This window comes from Nuphar pumila, chromosome 16 (assembly GCF_984573655.1).
Source record: "Nuphar pumila chromosome 16, dmNupPumi1.hap1.1, whole genome shotgun sequence".
In the NCBI taxonomy this organism is placed as follows: Eukaryota; Viridiplantae; Streptophyta; class Magnoliopsida; order Nymphaeales; family Nymphaeaceae; genus Nuphar; species Nuphar pumila.
Genome location: NC_143264.1, coordinates 76141409 through 76161190, shown reverse-complemented (window position 1 = coordinate 76161190; position 19782 = coordinate 76141409). Strand labels below are relative to the sequence as shown.

Here is a 19782-nt window from a genome sequence, read left to right as displayed (position 1 = left end):
ACAAATGACAAATCAAGTTCAATGAGAGCAAGAGAGAGAATAATGGGAGTGAGAGAGAAGAATAAGAGTGACTCCTTCAGTAATTGGAGTGACAAAGAGAAGAAACTAGGAAGCTTAGAGAACTGATGCAGACCTTTATAGATTCTCTCAAATAGAACCCCCATCCTATATCTCTCTTATTTTCCTGTAGATAAGACTGTTATATATTTATTTGTTGGATGAACATATCATAGTTTTTTATGTCATGTTATGTTTTAAGGACACATGTTTGTTTATATCTTCTTTTTTTGTTTGACTTGTATTAATTTTTACCATAATGATATATTATAGTTAGTGTGAAACTGATTATATATATAAACTTATTTTAAATATATATAAACATATATATATATATATATTGAATTGATGTTCATATCCTCTTGAATATGAAAAGATGTTTTGTTAATGTTATCTTTATGCTTTTTTAAATTCTCATGAGAGTACAGAAAAATGCAAAAACATTATCGAGTTTTCAATCATAATGTGATTAAAATATCTGTAAGTTATTAGACTTAATTTTTATATTGCTATCATCATCATTAACATTGTCAAAAATATTTATTTTAATTTTTTTAATTATTATATTGTGCTCATTCTTGAAGTGTGTTTGTTGCAGGTTTGAAGAGGATGTAGAGGAGGGGGTTGGAGATGATGTATGTTTATTTTTTGAAGTGTGTTTATTTTTTGAAGTGTATGTTAATATTTGAATATATGTTTGAAGTTGAATTTTTGAGGGGGTTGGAGAGAATGAATGTTTGAGGAAGTTGAAGAAGTGTATATTTATATTTTAATATATGTTTCAGGATGTATAAACACTAGTATATGTTTATATTTAAATTGATGTTTGAAGTGTATGTTTATATTTGAATGGATATATGTTTGAGGGGGATATAGATGATGAATGTTTAAGGAGGTTGAAGAAGTATATGTTTATATTTGAATGTATATTTTAAGATGTATAAACACTAGTGTATATTTATATTTGAATGAATGTATGTTTAAGGATGTTTTAAGTGTATATTTGAATTATATTTGTTATTTTGTTTAATATAATATAAAAAAATCAAAACTAATATAAAATTTTTATTTTTGCAGTTTAAAGGAATATAATGGCAACATTCACGTGTCACCTTTATCAACCTTAATCCTATGTCATCGTTAGAACATATAATGGCGACTTAACTGTTGCCTTTATAGTTTAAAATGATGACTTACTTCTCGTCGTTATTGACTATAACGATGAGTTAATTCTCCTTGTTACAGGCTATAAAGGTGACACAAAATTAGTGATATTATAGGTATGTCACCGTTATAAGGTGGGTCGTTACTATTGGTGTCCCCAGTTTCGATGAGATTTTTTACTGGTGTTTGGTCACATATTAACAATGACCTATAAATATTGCCATTATTACTCAACTGAAGTAAAAAATTGGGAGCCATTTTTTGTTGTTGTTATAGACCTATAATGGCAATAAATAGGGCAATAGTAGCGAGAAAAGTCATCGTCGTCGACCCTCATCCTTGTAGTGTGGGTGTTGGTAAAAACTTTGGCATTTCTCAAGATTCCATCTACTTTCTTTCAGTGTTTATCGAAAACCATGTTTAGTTCCAATATTGATATATTAGCAGGTATCTTGGCCAGATGATCCTTAATTTGTACTTTCCTGTTTCCACATTTTGTTTTGTTTTTTTAATTCCTTATTGGACTTGAATTGGAAAGTGATTTGATGAGACATTAAAGGTGAGCCTTTCCTTAGGACTTCTGGTTGCTAATGCTTTTCTAAGCATATATGACCTAACCCACATCACTTTCTGACTGGTCCTTCTTAATGTAGGGATGTAGTATTGTTTTATAATTGTGTCTATGGTATAAGACACTAGGGGAGGAACCTTGATATAAACATTGTCTGGTGGGTCCAGACGAATCACACTTATCTGAGGAACTTCTTATGAGATTTTTTTGCTTTTCTAAAGAATTTATCTTTTTCTACCCTTCTTCCTCATTGGTAATATATTTAAGGAGCTATGAAAAGTTGATGAGGAATAATATTACAAGTAAGAGCTTGGAGAATGTAACTTACTGTGTTGGTAGGTGATCCTCCCTCAATAGCCTTTTTTGAAAGCCAATTTCTTTTTTATTCACAGACTTGGACTCCTTCCATGGTGTAATTTGGGAAGGGCTCTTTAAAATGCCTATGTCATTGTGGCCTTGATTCTTTTATTCTTTATTAACAATCCGTTCACCACTTTCAATGATATCTTATATGATGTGCTCGAGAACATTACACTCTTCGGTATCATAGCCCACATCTCTATGATATCGATAATATTTGCATGAGTCATTACCCTTCATCTTTGGTGTTTGAAACTTCAGGCAATTTTACTAGGCCATCTTATAGCAGTAAGTCTAGGACCTGTAACCAAGCTTGCTTGAATCTTGTAAACCTTCAATCCTTATTTACCCTATTTTGAGTTTTTGGCATACCCATTTTCATTCGAGTTTGATTTATTGGCCTCACCTTTTTGGGTACCTGCCTTCTAGCCTTGGTTGTCTTGCTTCTGATAGTTATGTCCTGAGGCTCGAACCACATTGACCTGACCTTTGGATGAGTCTAACTTTTTATAAATATTATTGTCCTTATGATTCTTTAAAAATTTATTATATACCAACATCAAAGGTGGTGGCCTTCTTGATGAGTTCATCCTAGGTTTGACATAAGTCATTTTTAATTAAACTTCTTAGGGATTGATATAAATTGTCTATAGCATGGGAGTATAAGATTGACTCCTTCATTGTATTGGCTATGGACTACCATCTATTGATGAACTCATGGGCATTCTCATTTTTCTTCTGTTTTAAGTCACACAGTTGACTTATGTTGGGTAGGGTGTCAAGATTAAAAATAAAATTGATCCATAAAAAGGTCGATAATTTTCTTAAACTCTTTGACATGTTGGAGGTTTATAGTAGCAAATCATTCAAATGTCTCTCCCTCCGAATTCCTGAAAAACCAATTGATTAGCTTTCTATCATTCTTGTAGTACTTGGTCACACTTCTCATAAATAGATCCATGTGAGTTCTTGGGTTCCCCTTCACACCAAACTTGAAAAATTTTAGAGGAGTTTCTTCTACTTCATTCTCCCATCCTTCAGGTAAAAAGTCCTTTAGGAAGTATTTTATTATATCCATATTTATATATCTCATTTTGGTACTGAGGTTTCAGAATATGTCTTCTAGAAACTTTATTTTTTTATATGATTCCAATAATGTGATTTAGATTGGATGGCTCAATAAGGGTTTATAAACATTTATCTCCCAATTAAATACTAGGGATTCTCCCCACAAGTTATAATGTTCCTCATACTCCTACTCTTGGACTCATTTAACCTTTCTTTCTACCTTTGTTGCTTTGACCCATTCATACTCTTCCTTCAACTAAAGTTCTATTATCTTACCCTTCACCTCTTTCAGACATCGTCTCATTTCTACCAATAAATCTATTTCTTTGGATGAAGTTTGGATATGTTGGGTTTGAGGGACTCGTCAACTTGCAGATCCTTTTATGCTTGAATTGTTTGTCTTATATTCTGTGGGTGGATCCTTGCGAGCACAATTAGATGTCAACATAAACTAGATTCTAGGATCGCTAGTGTTTTTCCTTCTCTCTAATTGTTTTTGTGTTCATTGGGGATGTCAGTATTGATCATCTTTTTGGGCTTTTCATCGAAGATGAGGTTGTGCAACAAGTGGTGTGACATCTCATAGGTGGGATTTTTTAAAAGCTGCTCTTCAAGAATGGATTAAGATTTGTCTTTTCGGGCTTATTATCAGATATTCATTATACTCTAAATAATGGTTCAAGCAAAGACCCAAACAAGTAAAACAAAATTTAAAAAAATAATAGGTACCATAAGATTTCTCAAAAATCGCTTCACGAATTTGTGATGTTGCTTAGGGTTCCCTCCTTTGTCTACCACCTATATACCATGTGGGGGTACCTATGTATAGATTATTTGGCTTCATCGTACCACTACTGATATGTCAAAGCTAACAACTTAAAAGTATTGGTAGGTGGAAGCAAAAATCTAAACACTAGCACATGAGAATTTTGAAAACCCTAATAAAAGAGAGGGTTCTAATCCTAGGAGAGTAGGGGATAAAAATATAGAAAATGACCATACTATTCTTTTAAAATGGTATGTTTCTAAAAAAACCTAGCAATTTGATCAAATCCCCCATAATCTAAAATCATTAATTCTTGACCTTTTTAAGATATTTTTGCCCTTTATAGATATGAACCTACTAAGGTTTGCGCATTATATAGATACGTTGTGGGAAGTTTACAACCTTGTGCCTTTATTCTCCACTAAATGCATTGTATTGTCCGTTGTGATGAAGACATCGTCTTCTTCATGATTATGAAGCTTTAAGAACCTAGATTTGTCTCCAGTTAAATATTGGGAGCAACTAGAATCTATGATCAAATCATTCTTGTAATCAATTAAAACAAAATCATGCTCATTAGTGTAGACACCCCAATTTTGTCCTAGTTGTCTTGAGTCAGAGGTCATACTTTCAAAAGTTAGTTGCCCAAAGTCTTTTGGCATACTCTAATGTTCCTTCATATTTTTGGCCTAAAAAACATCTTCAAAGTTTTTGTCAAAAAGATGAAAAGAACTAGAAAATATTAGATTTCAAATGTCATAAAAACCATGTCATCTTGATACCTGAATAAAAAGTTATAGCCAAAATAAACTGATATATCTTCCTAAAAATGTTATTTTTAAGTAGGGTTCACTTTTAGTTTAACTCTAAATAGTTTAGTTTTTCATCCAAAAGATGATTTAAACTAGAGGATGTTAACTTTTCAACGCACCAAACTTCAACTTAAAAGGATGCACAATTGGGGAGTTATGGCTAAAATAAGTCAACCTATTACAATAGTTTTTGTCTTCCTAAAACGATTATAACCTTCCTCAAACTAGAGGAAGTTTGCAACCTATTAGATACTATCATACTTATCGTCAGATACACTTGAATTGTTGTTAAATAACCTGAACTGTTGTCATACTAGGATCTAAAACCCAGGCTTCTTGTTAGATAAAGTCGGATGATAAATCAAGAATTTTGACTTGTCATTAGACATGGAGTAACCTAAGCCCAAAAAAAATATTGTGATTAAGCATTCATTACCTAGCGTGCCGAAAAATTTATTCTACCCAATTACCAAAATACCCTTTAGGATCAGCCATACAACTCCAACCAATTAAGGCTTGATGCCCAGATTAGCTAGCCAATTAGATTCAGGTTGTTACGCAACAACCTTATCTGGACCATTAAATCGAAAATCTATTAGAATTGGATATCGAGTATGAAAATCGCAATCTGAGGTCCACCCTAAACTCTATAAATAGGGGTCTACCTCACTATTATACTAATCTAGAATATGAAATTAGAGTAAGAAGGCCAACCCATCTTAGCCTGGGTTAAACCTACCATATTGAACCATATAGCCTTATCCCATCAGTTCTATATCAACCTACCTAGTCTATTGGGTCTACTCTGTCAGACCCAGATCCACAGAGCCTCAGCCTTGTGGAAGCTCTTTTGGATTCACCTCACGTTTGCTGGATCGTTTAGGAGGTTTACCTAAGCCATGGTGAGTCTTCTTCCTTCATTTTTCTCTTATTTCTCATATTTTTTATTTTATCTAAATTTATTGCATTTAAATCAGTTTGTCTAACTTCTTGTATTTTGTCTCATTTTTATTTCTTTTCCCAAGCTTCTTTGGTGTCTAGCACCATCGAGGTCTTGTTTTGTTGTTTTCAGGACTATGTTGAAAGGTATGCACACTTCGAATACATGAAGATCCAATTTGAGAAGCTATGATCCTATTGTTTATCTTTTTAAAACCATTATTTTTAGTGGATTATCAACATATTCATAATTAGTTCTTATGAATTATGATACAAAGGACATATCTCAATCTGTTGTTTCATTTTTACTTGGGCTTGCATTACTTTCTTTCAATTTAACTTTACAATCACACTTTATATGATCAATTTTATCAGAACGAAAGCATTTTACTTTTGGTGGTCCATGATTGAAATTTCTATCATTTTTTTTCTTTCTTATTTTGAGATTATCCTTTCTTCTTCCAAGATGGAGAAGAGTCAGTTTTCTTATTTTTTTATAAAACAATGCATCTTCCTTGTTGTCATGTATATATGCATCTGCCATTTGTTTTTCAAAGCCTCTTGATTTAGTAAAAAAAAATTAATTGAACAAGTGTCAAAAAATTGGTCCACCCTTGTAAAGAAGTAACAAATGACAAATATTCACTCTTGAGGCCGTGAAGAATTTTCCTACATATTAAAGTCCACTAATAGTCTCATTTGGAATAACGCTATTAATTTTATAACAAACACTCTTTACTTTAAAAAAGAAAGAAGAAATACTCATGTTACCTTGCTTTAAATTTGTCAATTCATTTTCTAAGAATTGAATGCATGTTTCATTCTTCTTTTAAAAACGCCTTTCAAGAGTCTCCCATACCTCTTTTGGACTTTCAAGATGTTGAATGTGATCAACAAGCCTCTTTGAAATAGAAGCTCTCAAGGTGAACAATGCTTTTTCATATCGAATCCCCTATTTCCTTCTTGCTTCAGCATTTGCTTGATTGTCTTCTGGTATAATGCTTTCGGCACCACGGACAACTTTTCACACATATTTTCCTTGGAGATATACTTTTATACATAACCTCCAATATTGGTAATTAGAGTTTGTAAGCTTCTCTACTCCAAACTTGTCTCTACCAAATGATTTCATAGTGGATCAAGAGTAGACATTCTTCTTGATTTTTCAAGGATTGTCAAGAGCACCAAGCACTCTCCTTTCTTGTATCTCTGATACCATGTAGGGAGGAACTCAACCCTTAATCAAGAAGAAAAAACTCAACCCAAGAGAGAAAAATCAAGGAAGAAAAAAAATTCACCAATAAATCACTTGTTCATACCAAAATGCAAGACATATATAGGCATTGGGGCTCTTTCTACACACTTCTATCATAATTTCAATGATTTTTGACATTCTTTTCATAGGCCTCAATACAAGATACAAAAAATCAATTTTAATCACTCACTAATGCATATGAGTCTTCGCATTCCTATGCACCTATACATGGGCCCTTCACATATTAATCTTTCACATGCCTCGTAACATTCAATACATATTAAATAAATCAACCTGTCCATGTTACCCACACATAATTATGTAAATATTAATTTTACTTATAAAATCTCTACATAGAATAAATTTACCAAAATTCCCCCAAACACATAACAAGAAGACAAAATTGTTCTTTGACAAAGACCCAAGCATACTATAATTTAACAGGGAAGCCTCTCTATGAGGTTTCAGTTGTCGTTCCTCTTGAGACAGACAATATCTAGGGAACCCTTGGTGGATGAGTACATCTAAATACCATTGTATCTCGAGTGTTTATCTTGAGATGAACGACATCTAGGGCGGTCTTAAGCATGTGTAAATACCATTGCTTGAATGACTTTTTCTGAATATGGCAGTCAATTATGATGTGAAAAAATCATTTAGGTGTATGTCATTTGCCCTAAACCTCAACACAAAGCCCACCATTAGGAAATACCCAAACATGAACCAACATTTTCTACAAACTATTCAATGAGGGCCCATGCGACCTCCATTGTTTCAACCGAAGTGAACCATCAGTTAAAAATATTAAAACTATTTAACCACCTATTAGGGCAGTTTTTGACCATACAAGGGGAATGGTATTTTACTTAAAACTTTTTGTTTAACTTTGGGTTTTTATCCACCACCCAAATTGTTGATCTGTTTTTGGGATTTTGAGATATAGAATTGTATTTGTAATTTAAGTTAAACAATCAGTAGTTATGCATATGAAAACTCTCTCTCTCTCTCTCTCTGGAGCCACACAAAACACATCCATTTTCTATGCAAAACATAGAAAATCACAGCGATGGATGGAGAAATTTGCTACATGCACAATGAGTTTCTGCTTTTTGCACAAGTACTTAGGCCTAATCACTGCTCCACTTTCTTTGGGTTTGACAAGTATTTTGTAAATGAGTCTAGTTTCATGGAGCAGCTATATGCCATGACATATAGGCATTGGCATGTGTCCATCTTTTGTGGCTAGGGAAACGTGGGAGGCATTATCTCCCCATTTTGCCTTTCTAAGTTGAAAAAAAAAATATAGAAAAGAAGAAGGGAGAAGATGAGGGTGGTGGGATGATGCTCGCTCAAGAGTTGGTGGAGAAGCGGGAGGATGACAACGACAATGATCTTGATCATGGTATTGGAAAATATTGTTAAACTTAGTGGGTCAGGTAACTGAGTTTGAACTAGGTATGCTCGAAGGCACGCATATGTGTGTACTATCTTTCAAGCGATAATTGCCCCACTTAGGATCAAGTCCTCGATGCAATGGGTACTCATGCAACTATGCTCGCATGATAGAATTGAGCTTTTGCCTACTCGCAAAAAAATAGTCTACGCTCTGTACTGGGTAAGACCAATAACCATGATACGAACCACCTTGAACAACCTCTTGATTAGGATAGGAAGATATAGGTTTGAATTGGATCCTGGGTTTGGATTTAAATTGTAAGTAGGTATGAATTTTGAACAACAACTGGATCTGGATAGGATCTGAACTGTAATCAGATCTAGATCTCATGATAAGATTCAAACTATAATTGAATTTGTATCTAAAATCACAATCAAATCTGAATCTAAAATAGAACTTTAAAAACCAAAAGAAGAGCTCGTGGGAGAAGGGAGATAGAGCACTCGTGAAAGAGAGAGATAAGGAGAGAATGATATTTGTCCTAAGTACTAAAAAGATAGATCCAAGATTTAAAGGTCAAGAGTCAAGAGTCAAGATCAAGATCCAAGGTTAAAGATCCAAGGTCCAAGATTCAAGGTTAAAGGTCCAAGGTCCAAGAGTAAAGAGATGCACAAGCCTAAGATCTAATTCCTTTGAGGGCCTTGCCCTTTAAGGTACTACCCCTCTATATAAGGACAAGAGGTTTCCCAAAATCCTTCAATGTGGGACTAAACTTTTATAGAGAACCCAACACCCATCAACTTAAAAAAAATGAAAAAATATAAAGAAAACCATAAGGATACTTTTGAGCAAATATTCAACAAACCCCCACATGAATCAACACTCTAAAAAAAGACTATAGAGGATGTCCACAAAGATTCAATGCATAAATGAAGGCACCTTTTGGGTTTGAACCCCCACTTTAGTATGACTTAGTCTTAGTCAATCTGGAACTTCAATAACGTTAGCTTTGAATTGAGAATCCTAAATGACCTTCCAAACATCGTAACACACACTTTCACTTCAGGTGGTAAGAGTGTGTCTACCAATATGTAGAAGTTGCATATTAAGGGTCTTGTGTTGTATTCTAGTTTCATGAGGGATCTAGAGACAAAGTTCAAGTTCCATAAAAGGTGACCCCCACCTTCACACTCACATAAGTAAGTCCATCAAGAATGTAAACCTATTTGAAACACTCCAGCCATAAGGCCTATGGATCTTATTAAGAGTTCAATTCTAACTCAACCTTCTTACATAGGTTTTGAGTACTTGACATCAGGAATGAGAAAATATTAAGCACTCTATCCAATCACTAAGAGACTTTGTTTTTTCATTGAACCACTAGACATAGTTTGACCCTTATCATGCGGTTGAGTTTCCATCAACGGTGATTGATTTTGTAGATTTTAATCCAATTTCACTTGATATCTTAAAAATGATATCTCGAGAAAGTTCCTTTGCCAACAGATCATCTAAGTTTTGATATGATTTTACATATTCAATTGAGATTACTCCTTGCTCGAGTAAACTATTCACATAATTATGTTTTAGACTAATATGTCTAGATTTTCACCATAAATATTACTTCATGCTTTGTATATAGCTACTTGACTATTGCCACATATAACTATAGGGGGTATTGGCTTATCTTCTAACGATATCTCCATTAAAGGATTATTTAGCCACTCAACTTCCATACTAGTTGATGCTAGTGCTATCAATTTTGCCTCCATTGTTAAACAAGTTATCGCAGTTTGCTTCTTAGATCCCTAAGAAATTACTCCAGATCCAAAGGTAAATATTCAACCACTTGTGGATAATGATTCATTGAAATCAGAATTCTAGTTTGCATCACTTTACCCTTCAAGTATAGGGGGTTCTCTCTTATAGAATATTCCATATTCTAGAGTTCTTCTCAAGTACTTTATGACTCAATATATTGCATCATAATGCTCTTATCTTAGATTACTTGTATATAGGCTCAACTTGTTCATGCTGAAAGTTATGTAACATACTTTAATTGGGATATATTTCTTCCAGTGTTAGTCGATAGCTTAACACTCAGATCAACCAGAGTAGCAACAACCTTACAATCATAATAGTTATATTTTTTTTATTTTTTTAATATAATGAGATTGAGTTAATGCATAATTATTTTTCTATCTAATCAATTTAATACTAGGTATAACATCAGTTAAACTCATGTCTTTCATGTCGAATTTAGATGAAAGAAACTTTTTTATATTATTTATGCATTCTATATTATTACTTATGATTAACATACCATCCATAAAGAGAAAAAGAAATGTTACTATTTTCTACTTTGTTATATATGCATTTATCAAAGTCATGAATTTTAAAACCATATGAAATAATTACTTCATCAAATTTCTCATGTCATTGTTTAGGTGGTTGTTTCAAACCATACAATGACCTTAATAGTTTGTAAACTTTATTTTCTATACCTGATGTTGTATATCCTTTAGGTTGATTTATATAAATTTCTTCTTCTAAGACACCATTCAAAAAAAATAGTTTTGACATCCATTTAATGAATTTTAAAATTGTAAATTGATGCCAAAATAATCATAGTTCTAATAAATGTAATCCTATTTACTGGAGCATAGGTGTCAAAATAATCAAGTCCAGATTTTATATTTGAAACCTTTAACTATAAGTCTAGCTTTAAACTTTTCAATAAAACCATTTGTTCAAAGTTTTCTTTTGAAAGTCCAAATGAATCCCAAGGGTTTAAAATCAAGGGGTAAGTCAAATAAAATTTAGGTTTTATTTTTTATAATAGAATCAAATTCAATCTCTATAGCTTCATTTAAAAAAGAAAAATAGAAGAGGTCATAACTTTTGAACAAGAAATAAGGTCTCTACCTATCATGTAGAGATAAAAATCATGACCAAAATGTTTTATTTTCTTGATCGCTTACTTTTTTAAATTTCGGAATCACAAATTCTTTTTCTTGGATTATTTTCAATAACTTTTGAAGGTCCAAGTGATTTTAAAGTTAAATCTTCTCTAAATTTGGCTTAAATAGATTATAAAATCATTTTGGTTTCAATTTTCATAAATTTATATGTCATACTAGTTTGAGAATATCCAATAAAGACACTTGTTTTATTTTTTTTATCAAGTTTGGTTAATTTTGGTTTAGTAAGCTTTACATAAGCAATACAACCTTAAATTTTTAAATAATTTAAATTTGGTTTTTTACCTTTTCAAAGTTCATACAATATAGTTTTTTACGTAAAATATAGAATTTTATTTAAGATATGACATAAACTAAGCAATTAATCACCCCATAAATTATAACCTATACAAGAACTAATAAGCATTAAATTAACCATGTCAATCAGAGTTTTATTTTTGAGTTCAGCTATACCATTGTGTTGATGAGTATATGGACTAGTATTTTGTCTATGTTTTCTATGGAACTCACAATATTCAATGCCTCAATGGGTGTGCCATTTTACCTGAGATCTCGACCGTCAAGGGCTTGAATTACTATACTAACCACATCGCTCTTGGACGATTCAATCCTCACCTTCTCTGAGATGCATGTTGTTGTTATGATGAGCCAAACTTAATCACGAGTTTAAGCTCATTGGAAGCTAAATAAAATCATGTGACCCCAAAGGATTGCCTAAAAGGAGGTCTATCATATTCCGACTTCGAGTTCATGTGTGAGTGCTCCCTTCCACAAGGTGAAGTAGGAGGTTCTCTGGGGGTCGATGGGTCATCCACGGAGTTTTATGCCATCAAACTAGCAAAGTACAAAAGGCTAAGAGTGGAGCCAAGCTAACGGGGTTCATTGGATCATTTGAGATCCATATTTATAGTTTGAATAGTTTTTTTTGTATTGAGTTGTTTGTAATGGATATTGAATCCAAGTAATTGATCTGTCCTTTTTTAACATTTTAGTAGGATTAGGATTTGATTGTCAATTAGTTGTTCATCCTGATAGGAAACCTAAATCATTTAAGATTACAATATCTCATTTATGTATAGATGAGAAGGGTGAGAGTCTAATCATAGTTGAGTTAGTTGAGAACACTAATTTTTTAATCAGAGTTATTTTTTATTAATTCAGTAATTTTCTTGTTTTTTGTTATTTTTTTGCAATTTCTAGTTTTTTTCAATGAAAGACGGAGAAATCACCCCCGGAGTACTAGACCTGGCCACGATGGACTTATGCCTGCCAAACGTGCTTCTCTGTCAGCATAAATTCATAGTGCACCCCTTGCTCTCGTAGAGTCACCTTGCTTAGACTTAGTATGCAAGAGGTTGACACCCGTGGGATTTGAACTAAAACCACCCCATCTAGTGGCTTATGCCCCATCTCACTACACCAAACCCCTTTGGGTCTTGCAATTTCTATTTGGTATAGATAGTTTTGCTCGTAACCTTGGATCGAAGTCACATCACGAAGTCTCTAGGCCTAATTGCGGTTTATCTACATAAAAAAAATCATGTATTATTTCATCTAGAGGGCATTCATATTTTATGTTTGTGTGTTTTCTGACATAAGAGAGGTGATATATATATATATATATATATATATATATATATATATATATATATATATATATATATATATATATAGAGAGAGAGAGAGAGAGAGAGAGAGAGAGAGAGAGAGCAAATCGTGATTCGAGCCGAGATCTCGCCCTGACCAAGCCAAGCAAAGTGAGAGCTGACGTAAAACTGTCCAAGGCACATCTGATGCCATCCATCTAGATCCAAAACCCATCAAACAGGATGGCCTCCTCCTAGATGGGACCCACAACAATTTTTTATACCATCCATTTTATAAAAAAAAATGGACAGTTGAATTTCATCCAAAACACCAACAATTTTTCATTTTTGATGGGTCCAAAAAACGACGACCAAGACACGAAGGATTGTGCTTCACTACGACAAGTCTAGAACAGATCATGGTGATCCGCTAAATTACCATTTATCGGTGTTTCTGGCGTTGCCACCGTCTGTCGGATTTATCGCTGCAGTCCATTGTGCAGACGGTTGGCCCATAAAAAATGATACATTTAATGCCATCATTCTCGGCTTCCCTTCCTGCGGTCGATCTGCACGATGAACGGCTACGACGCCAAAGAACACAACTAATGAATGCTTGCTTTTAAAAATCTCACCTGATCTCTTGGCACACACTATTTTTCTATCCCTATCGTTAAGGCCAATAAATTTTCAAGATTCTGAGTCGACTCCATTTCAAGGCAAACTTAAACTCCCATTAGTATGACATCTACTATCTCCACTTAGATGCTTCACGTGGTCGAAAGTAGTCTGTTTTTTTCTCCATCCCGAAAAAGGTGGTAATGGCGAATTAAACCAGCTGCATTAATCCAGCAGCAAGTGATAGCAGCGATCAAAATTGACTAAAACCCACCAACTGGCACTGACGTACGCCGGAATAACTCGGGCAAGCTGTAGCAGAGACAGTGCAGTGTAGTGCACCAGAGCTCATATATGGTCTCGATTGATTCCCCCAATTTCGCAGGATATCAAAATCCCAGCATTTATGCTCGCATTGAAACGCCCCAACCGTCCGCACTGTACTCCACTATAAGTAATCCTTGAAGCAACACTCCCCTCCATCTTCACCTATCGGCTATCGCATCCCCTTGAGAGAGAGAGAGAGAGAGAGATGGCGAAGAAGGTGTTCATGGTGGTGGTGGCTGCCCTGTTGGTGGCTCATGCATGCGGGAGGGAGATGCCCAGTGATGCAGGGCTGAACGACGAGAAGAACTTCATCATCGGAAGCGGCATCGGTGCTGCCGGAGGAATCGGAAGTTTTGCCGGAGTCGGTCCGCTCGGCATTCCTTTCGCTGGGATTGGCGGTGCTGGTGGCGTAGGTGGTGGAGTTGGTGCAGCTGGTGGGCTCGGCGGGCTGGGCGGACTCGGCGGACTTGGGGGTCTCGGTGGTGGTCTTGGTGGCGGAGTTGGAACCGGTGGTGCTGTTGGTGGTCTTCATCCTTGAAGGGTGGCTCACTCGAGGTGTGTGTTAGTTTGCTTGGCTTGATTAGTAAGGAATTTATTTTATAGGGTTGTTCTAATTGTGTGTGTGTGTGTGTGTTTTCTATTGTTTTGCTGTTTCGTTCTTGCAGTTGGTGAATGGGAGTCGAGCACATGTACGTGAATGCATGAGTGCATGTGTGTAGGTTTCATAGTAGGGCATTTTGTCTCTCGAAAAAGCGTGTTTCGTTTGGGCTTTTGTGGCTTTGGAGTACCTGCGAACCGCGAAGGTTGCAGTGTTTTACATGCATTAGTAATAGAAACTTTAGCAGTTGGTCCATTCTTGGCTTCGTAGTGTGTGTGTGTGTGTGTGTGTGTGTGTGTGTGTGTGTGAGAGAGAGAGAGAGAGAGAGAGATGATTGCATGCACTCATGCAAGCTACGAGACAGTAGGAGTCTGGTTTGCATCCCGTCGCGAAACACGAATGACGCTTTGCAAGGCAAGCAGCTGGGCCAGAAAGGCAGGTGCCAGCACCATTCAATGTTGGTATTAAAATAAATATCTTTCTCAAAAAATGTCGAAAAAACAGGGACTTTGCTTAATTTCTCTCTGTCTACATCGTTTGCAATTACGAGGGACATCCTCCATCGCTAGTCGGTTCGACTAACTGACTAAGTTCAGTTCATTTGTTTTCAATTCCAATCCACCAAAGCGTGTCTTGGCAGTTGGTCTTTAAGGGTCTGAGTGTTACAGAAGAGGGTGGCATGGCACCTTCACCCCCAACGGGAACACTTTCCGCTGGAAAGGGGGGATCAAGTGTATTTTGGGGTCTCTTTCCTCATGAAAAGAGAGTCCTTCCTTTGTTTGGTCACAGTGGGTCCTGCAGAAATGCACACCCGTTGATGCTTTTCTGCGAAAAGCACCCACTTTCCATGACAAACAAACGGCCCCTAAATAGCTCTAGTTATATTTGTGGAGTGGTAACCTTGCATCAATGTACTAATAAATGTGTTGAAGTTGATCGCATGGGCTCCGCTCATTTGGTAGGGGAGACTTATGAATGTCACCAAGTTGATGTGATGTCACAAGTTTGAAACCCTCAGATGGCAATGCTTGCCCAAGGTTGAAGCTGGGTGTACTCCTCGGTGGGTAGAGGGGACATCAAGGGTTTTATTAATGAAAGGTCAGCCAATATGCGGTCAGTGATGAGTAGGCATGCACATGAGTTGGGTTCGAGCCAAGCTTGGAATGCCCAAACTCAGCTCGCTTAAAAATTCATATAATTAGACTTGGCTCGAGCTTGATCAGAGCTTGGAACAACCTTGCTCAAACCCGACATGTGTTAGGTACCGAGCCTGACCTGGCACGGTTCGTTAGCCCATAAGAGCTCTGCACAACAGACGTAGCTAAGCTCGTGCTCGGTTCAGGCTCAACAAACACAGGGGTGTCAACGGGTAGGGTTTACCCGAACCAGACTTGAACCAAACCCTATAGGGTCTGGGTATAGTGACAAATAAGAGGACCTGATTAAGACCAGGATTCGGACCCGGAGGTCTGATTAATACATGGATCCAAGTATGGTTTGTAAAATGTTATATTAGACCGGAGCCTGACCCTAGTTTCGATTAAGACCCACAATTTGTCAATGTAAAAATGGTAAAATATTATTTCATCGAGTATGGTTCAGGCCTTGTTCATGTAGTTCTTATCGGGTCCGGGTATGGTTTATCTTATAGTACACCAAATTAGACTCAGGTCTGGACTCGATACCATACCCAAAAATCTGGTCCAAGCCTGGTTTCACTGGATCTGAACCAAACTTGAACCAAACTCGACCCGTTGACAACCCTAGGTACAAGGAGAGAGAGAGAGAGAGAGAGTTTCTCTCAACTGGGAAGGACGATAGAGAGAGGACGTCCTTCGTCTCACTCCTCCATCTCTACCAAAAGAGAAAGCCTCCTGTGTGAGTGACTCCACTGCTTGTGGTAGATGGAAGGGTGGTCATCCTTCCTGTACTCTGAGAGCTGGGTGATGCTGAGCAATGTCATTTTCAGCAGAGGGTTGTTAGGGGCAGTGAGTTTGGTTTACTGCCTCCTCTCAAAGATATCAACATTACGATAGGTTCAACAGACGTTGAAACCAGCAAACAAAATACACAGGACCCAGACCGAAAAAGAACACATAAGCCACAAAGGAAAAGAGAGAGAGAGAGAAGCCGCAAGGCAGGTCAGGGCGGGTTCAAAATACTCACAAACCGAGCCTTATCAGGCCTACCTAGTCTTATCGAGCTCGGTATGTCGATCAGGCACGACTCATTTGCTAGGTCCGAGCCTAAGAGCTTGTACAAGCTTGGCTTATTTATGGCCCAAGCTTAGCCCAGGCTAGCTCGGTTCTTTGTGCATCGCTAATGATGAGTAGGGGTGGCAATCGTGTCGGTTGGCGGGTCGACCCGACGGGTTGGCGGGTCAGCATACCTCAACCCGAACCTGACCCGTTTATTAAATGGGTCGGTTGTGGTAAACACGAACCCATCCCATTTAATAAACGGGTAACCCGACATGACCCGCCAACCCGTTTAATAAATGGGTTGGGTCGGGTAAACGGGTTCTCAGGTTGGCGGGTCGGGTTGACGGGTCGAGGGGTTGATGGGTCGGTTGGCGGGTCGGGTTGGCGGATTGACCCGTCCGCCTAACCCGTTTATTAAACGGGTCAGCCGGGTTGGCGGGTTGGCATACCCTCAACCCGACCCATTTAATAAACGGGTTAGGCGGGTCGGCCCGTTTATTAAACGGGTTGGCTTAAGCCCAACCCGAACCTGCCTAAGAGGAGGGTTGGTGGGTAGTGTCAGGTTTTGCCACCCCTAATGATGAGGGGTTTTCTCTTGAATTATAAAAAAAAGTGCTGAAGTTGTGTGAGGGCTGCATGTGAAAATGGAACGCGCATGAAAATAGATTTCTTTTTTATTTTTGGATTTTCCAGAAAATCAGAACCATTGAATTGGATGGGAAAATGATCAGGAGATTAATATCGGTTATATTTATTCACGTGATCTGATCTAGAGGGACCAACTAGAAGACTATTTTGGTCGTGGGGAAATGATGCAGCTCTCAACCGGTCTCATGTATCGATGCATTAAGGCCAACTGTTGAACTGTGAATATTTGAAGTGATGATTAAGATTTGAGCTGTTGAGATTGAAAGAGCAGAAGAGGGCTCATGTGTACATCTTCCATGGATTTGAGAAAACCCAATTGTCTATGTATCAACAAAGTTTTACCAGTCATTCATGGCCTGATGTATAAATGCATTAGGGCCAACTGTTGTACTGTGAATATTTTTGAGGTCATGACTAAGATTTGAACTGCTGAGATTGAAAAAGCAGAACAGGGCTCGTGCACATCTTTCATGGATTTGAGAAAACCCAATTGTCTATGTATCAACAAGTTCTTCGTTAGATTGAGGGTTACATGGATTTATGAAGGAAAGAAAATAAAAGCACCAATGAGGTCAAAACCTGAACCAAGAATGAGTCTTCATTCTCATCACCTCTTTATAACACTTTATACATGTTCATCCCATATAATGAATCAGTCAGGAAGACACTAAATAAATGAAAAACTGAAAATTATAGAAATACCATCCACTTCTACGGATTACTTTTAACAAATTTCACCAATAGCCATGTAACAAGCATGCAATCCGCATGTAAAACCAACATCAACCACAAGAGTTGCACATCTAATGCAAACGGTCTAATAAATTAAACTTCAATTCTCGGAGTATCAACCATAATCCTCGTTCCATGCTAGCAATTTAAAACTGATTCTGATGATAAAATTTTGTTTCTAATTCACATGGAGATCCCTAAAAGAAAAGGGAAAAATCAAAACACACAATAAATTGCATTACCTTCATTTTGAAAACAAATAAACAAATGAACCAAGAGAATACAAAAATAAATAATATCGACTTATTCCGAGATACTCACAATCTCTTGCCGGTCCTGTTTTCTTCTGTAATTTGCTGCTGGTTTTCTACTATTTCTATGACTGTACTCAAAACTTTGGTGACTGCTGGTCATGACCTGTTCCTCATTCTGTTTTCCTGAAATCTGAATGAACTTCACTTTCTCGCCACACAAAAAAAAAATTTATGTGAACTACCGTGTCAGCCAAAAAATTAAGGAAGAGTGGACTACACAGCCGTCCTAGTCTGTCGATTCTGTGATAGAGGCCCTGGGTTCCTGCTACACTCTGAAAGTGGATCTGTGTGGGGTCCCACCTATGGCTGGAAAACTAGACAAGCTGCTCGTGGTTAAGCTTATGTTGGCTTGTAAATAGCTCGTTCAAACTAGTGAAACAGGATCGGCAATCCTGACATTTATTTTTTAACTGAGACAGCTTGAGCTTGGGTCAATAAATTTAAAGTCCAATTTCTAAGTACTATTTTTAATTGTTTTGCAAATGAGCCAACTCAAACTCGGCTCTTTTAACTCGGGCTTGATGTGAGCTTGAGCTGGGCCCGACCCAATACATAAATGAGCTGAACTTTCACATCATATGTTCGGTTCGTTCTACCCGTTTACCTATTCCCTTTAGGCCGTGTTTGCTCGTAGAGAAAGATAAAATGTTGGCGAGTGAGACTGGCTTTAATCCAGAATGCTTAAAGATATCATGTGGATGTCGTACCTGTTGATGAATAAATTAAATTTCATGTAAATAACAAGCCGCAGTTATGGAACCAGTTGCTGTCACATTGTACATAACAAACTGTAGGTCTTATTCAATCCCCACCCCACATCACCCTCGGGATGTGTGACAGTGAGCCTCAGGCGCACCTGCATCAAGTGGGATGTGCGGTGGTAATGGAATATAACCAATTATTTTGTTATATACAATACGACTGGAACTGTTGTGGCAGCCATCTACCCACACTGGCCATTAATTTACAATTACTTCAAGTTTATAAAAAGAACGGGAGAATGCAGACGCATTAAAGTTGTTGTCTATGTGATGAATGATATGTCTAGACCAATGTTGGTAGTATCAGAATCGGACCTGTATCTTTTGGCCGAACTGAATCGTTCTGAATTGGCAAAAAAATGCAAAAAAATATTAAGTGTCAACGTGACATGTGTTAAAGATATTAAAATAATATTAAATTTTAATTTTAAACTATTTTTTACATTTATTAAAAAATAACCGATTCAGGTCAGTATCCTATCAATTTTCTGGCGATACTATACGTATTGGTCTATTCGCACCGATACTGACAACACTGGTCTAGACTTCTTTTTAATGATCCAATTGATACGGATTCAAACTCTGGATCCGTTAAAGTGTTGATCTAAATGAGGATCAAATTTAAAAC

At 36.6% G+C, this 19782-nt stretch overlaps 1 protein-coding gene across 1 annotated transcript; it reads left to right on the top strand.

Annotated features, from left to right (window-relative positions):
* Positions 1–14105: 14105 nt before the first annotated feature.
* On the top strand, positions 14106–14438 carry LOC149813672 (uncharacterized). The gene has a single exon (XM_089991177.1). The coding sequence runs from the start codon at positions 14106–14108 to the stop codon at positions 14436–14438; it is 333 nt and encodes a 110-aa protein (XP_089847303.1).
* The last annotated feature ends 5344 nt before the right edge of the window (positions 14439–19782 follow it).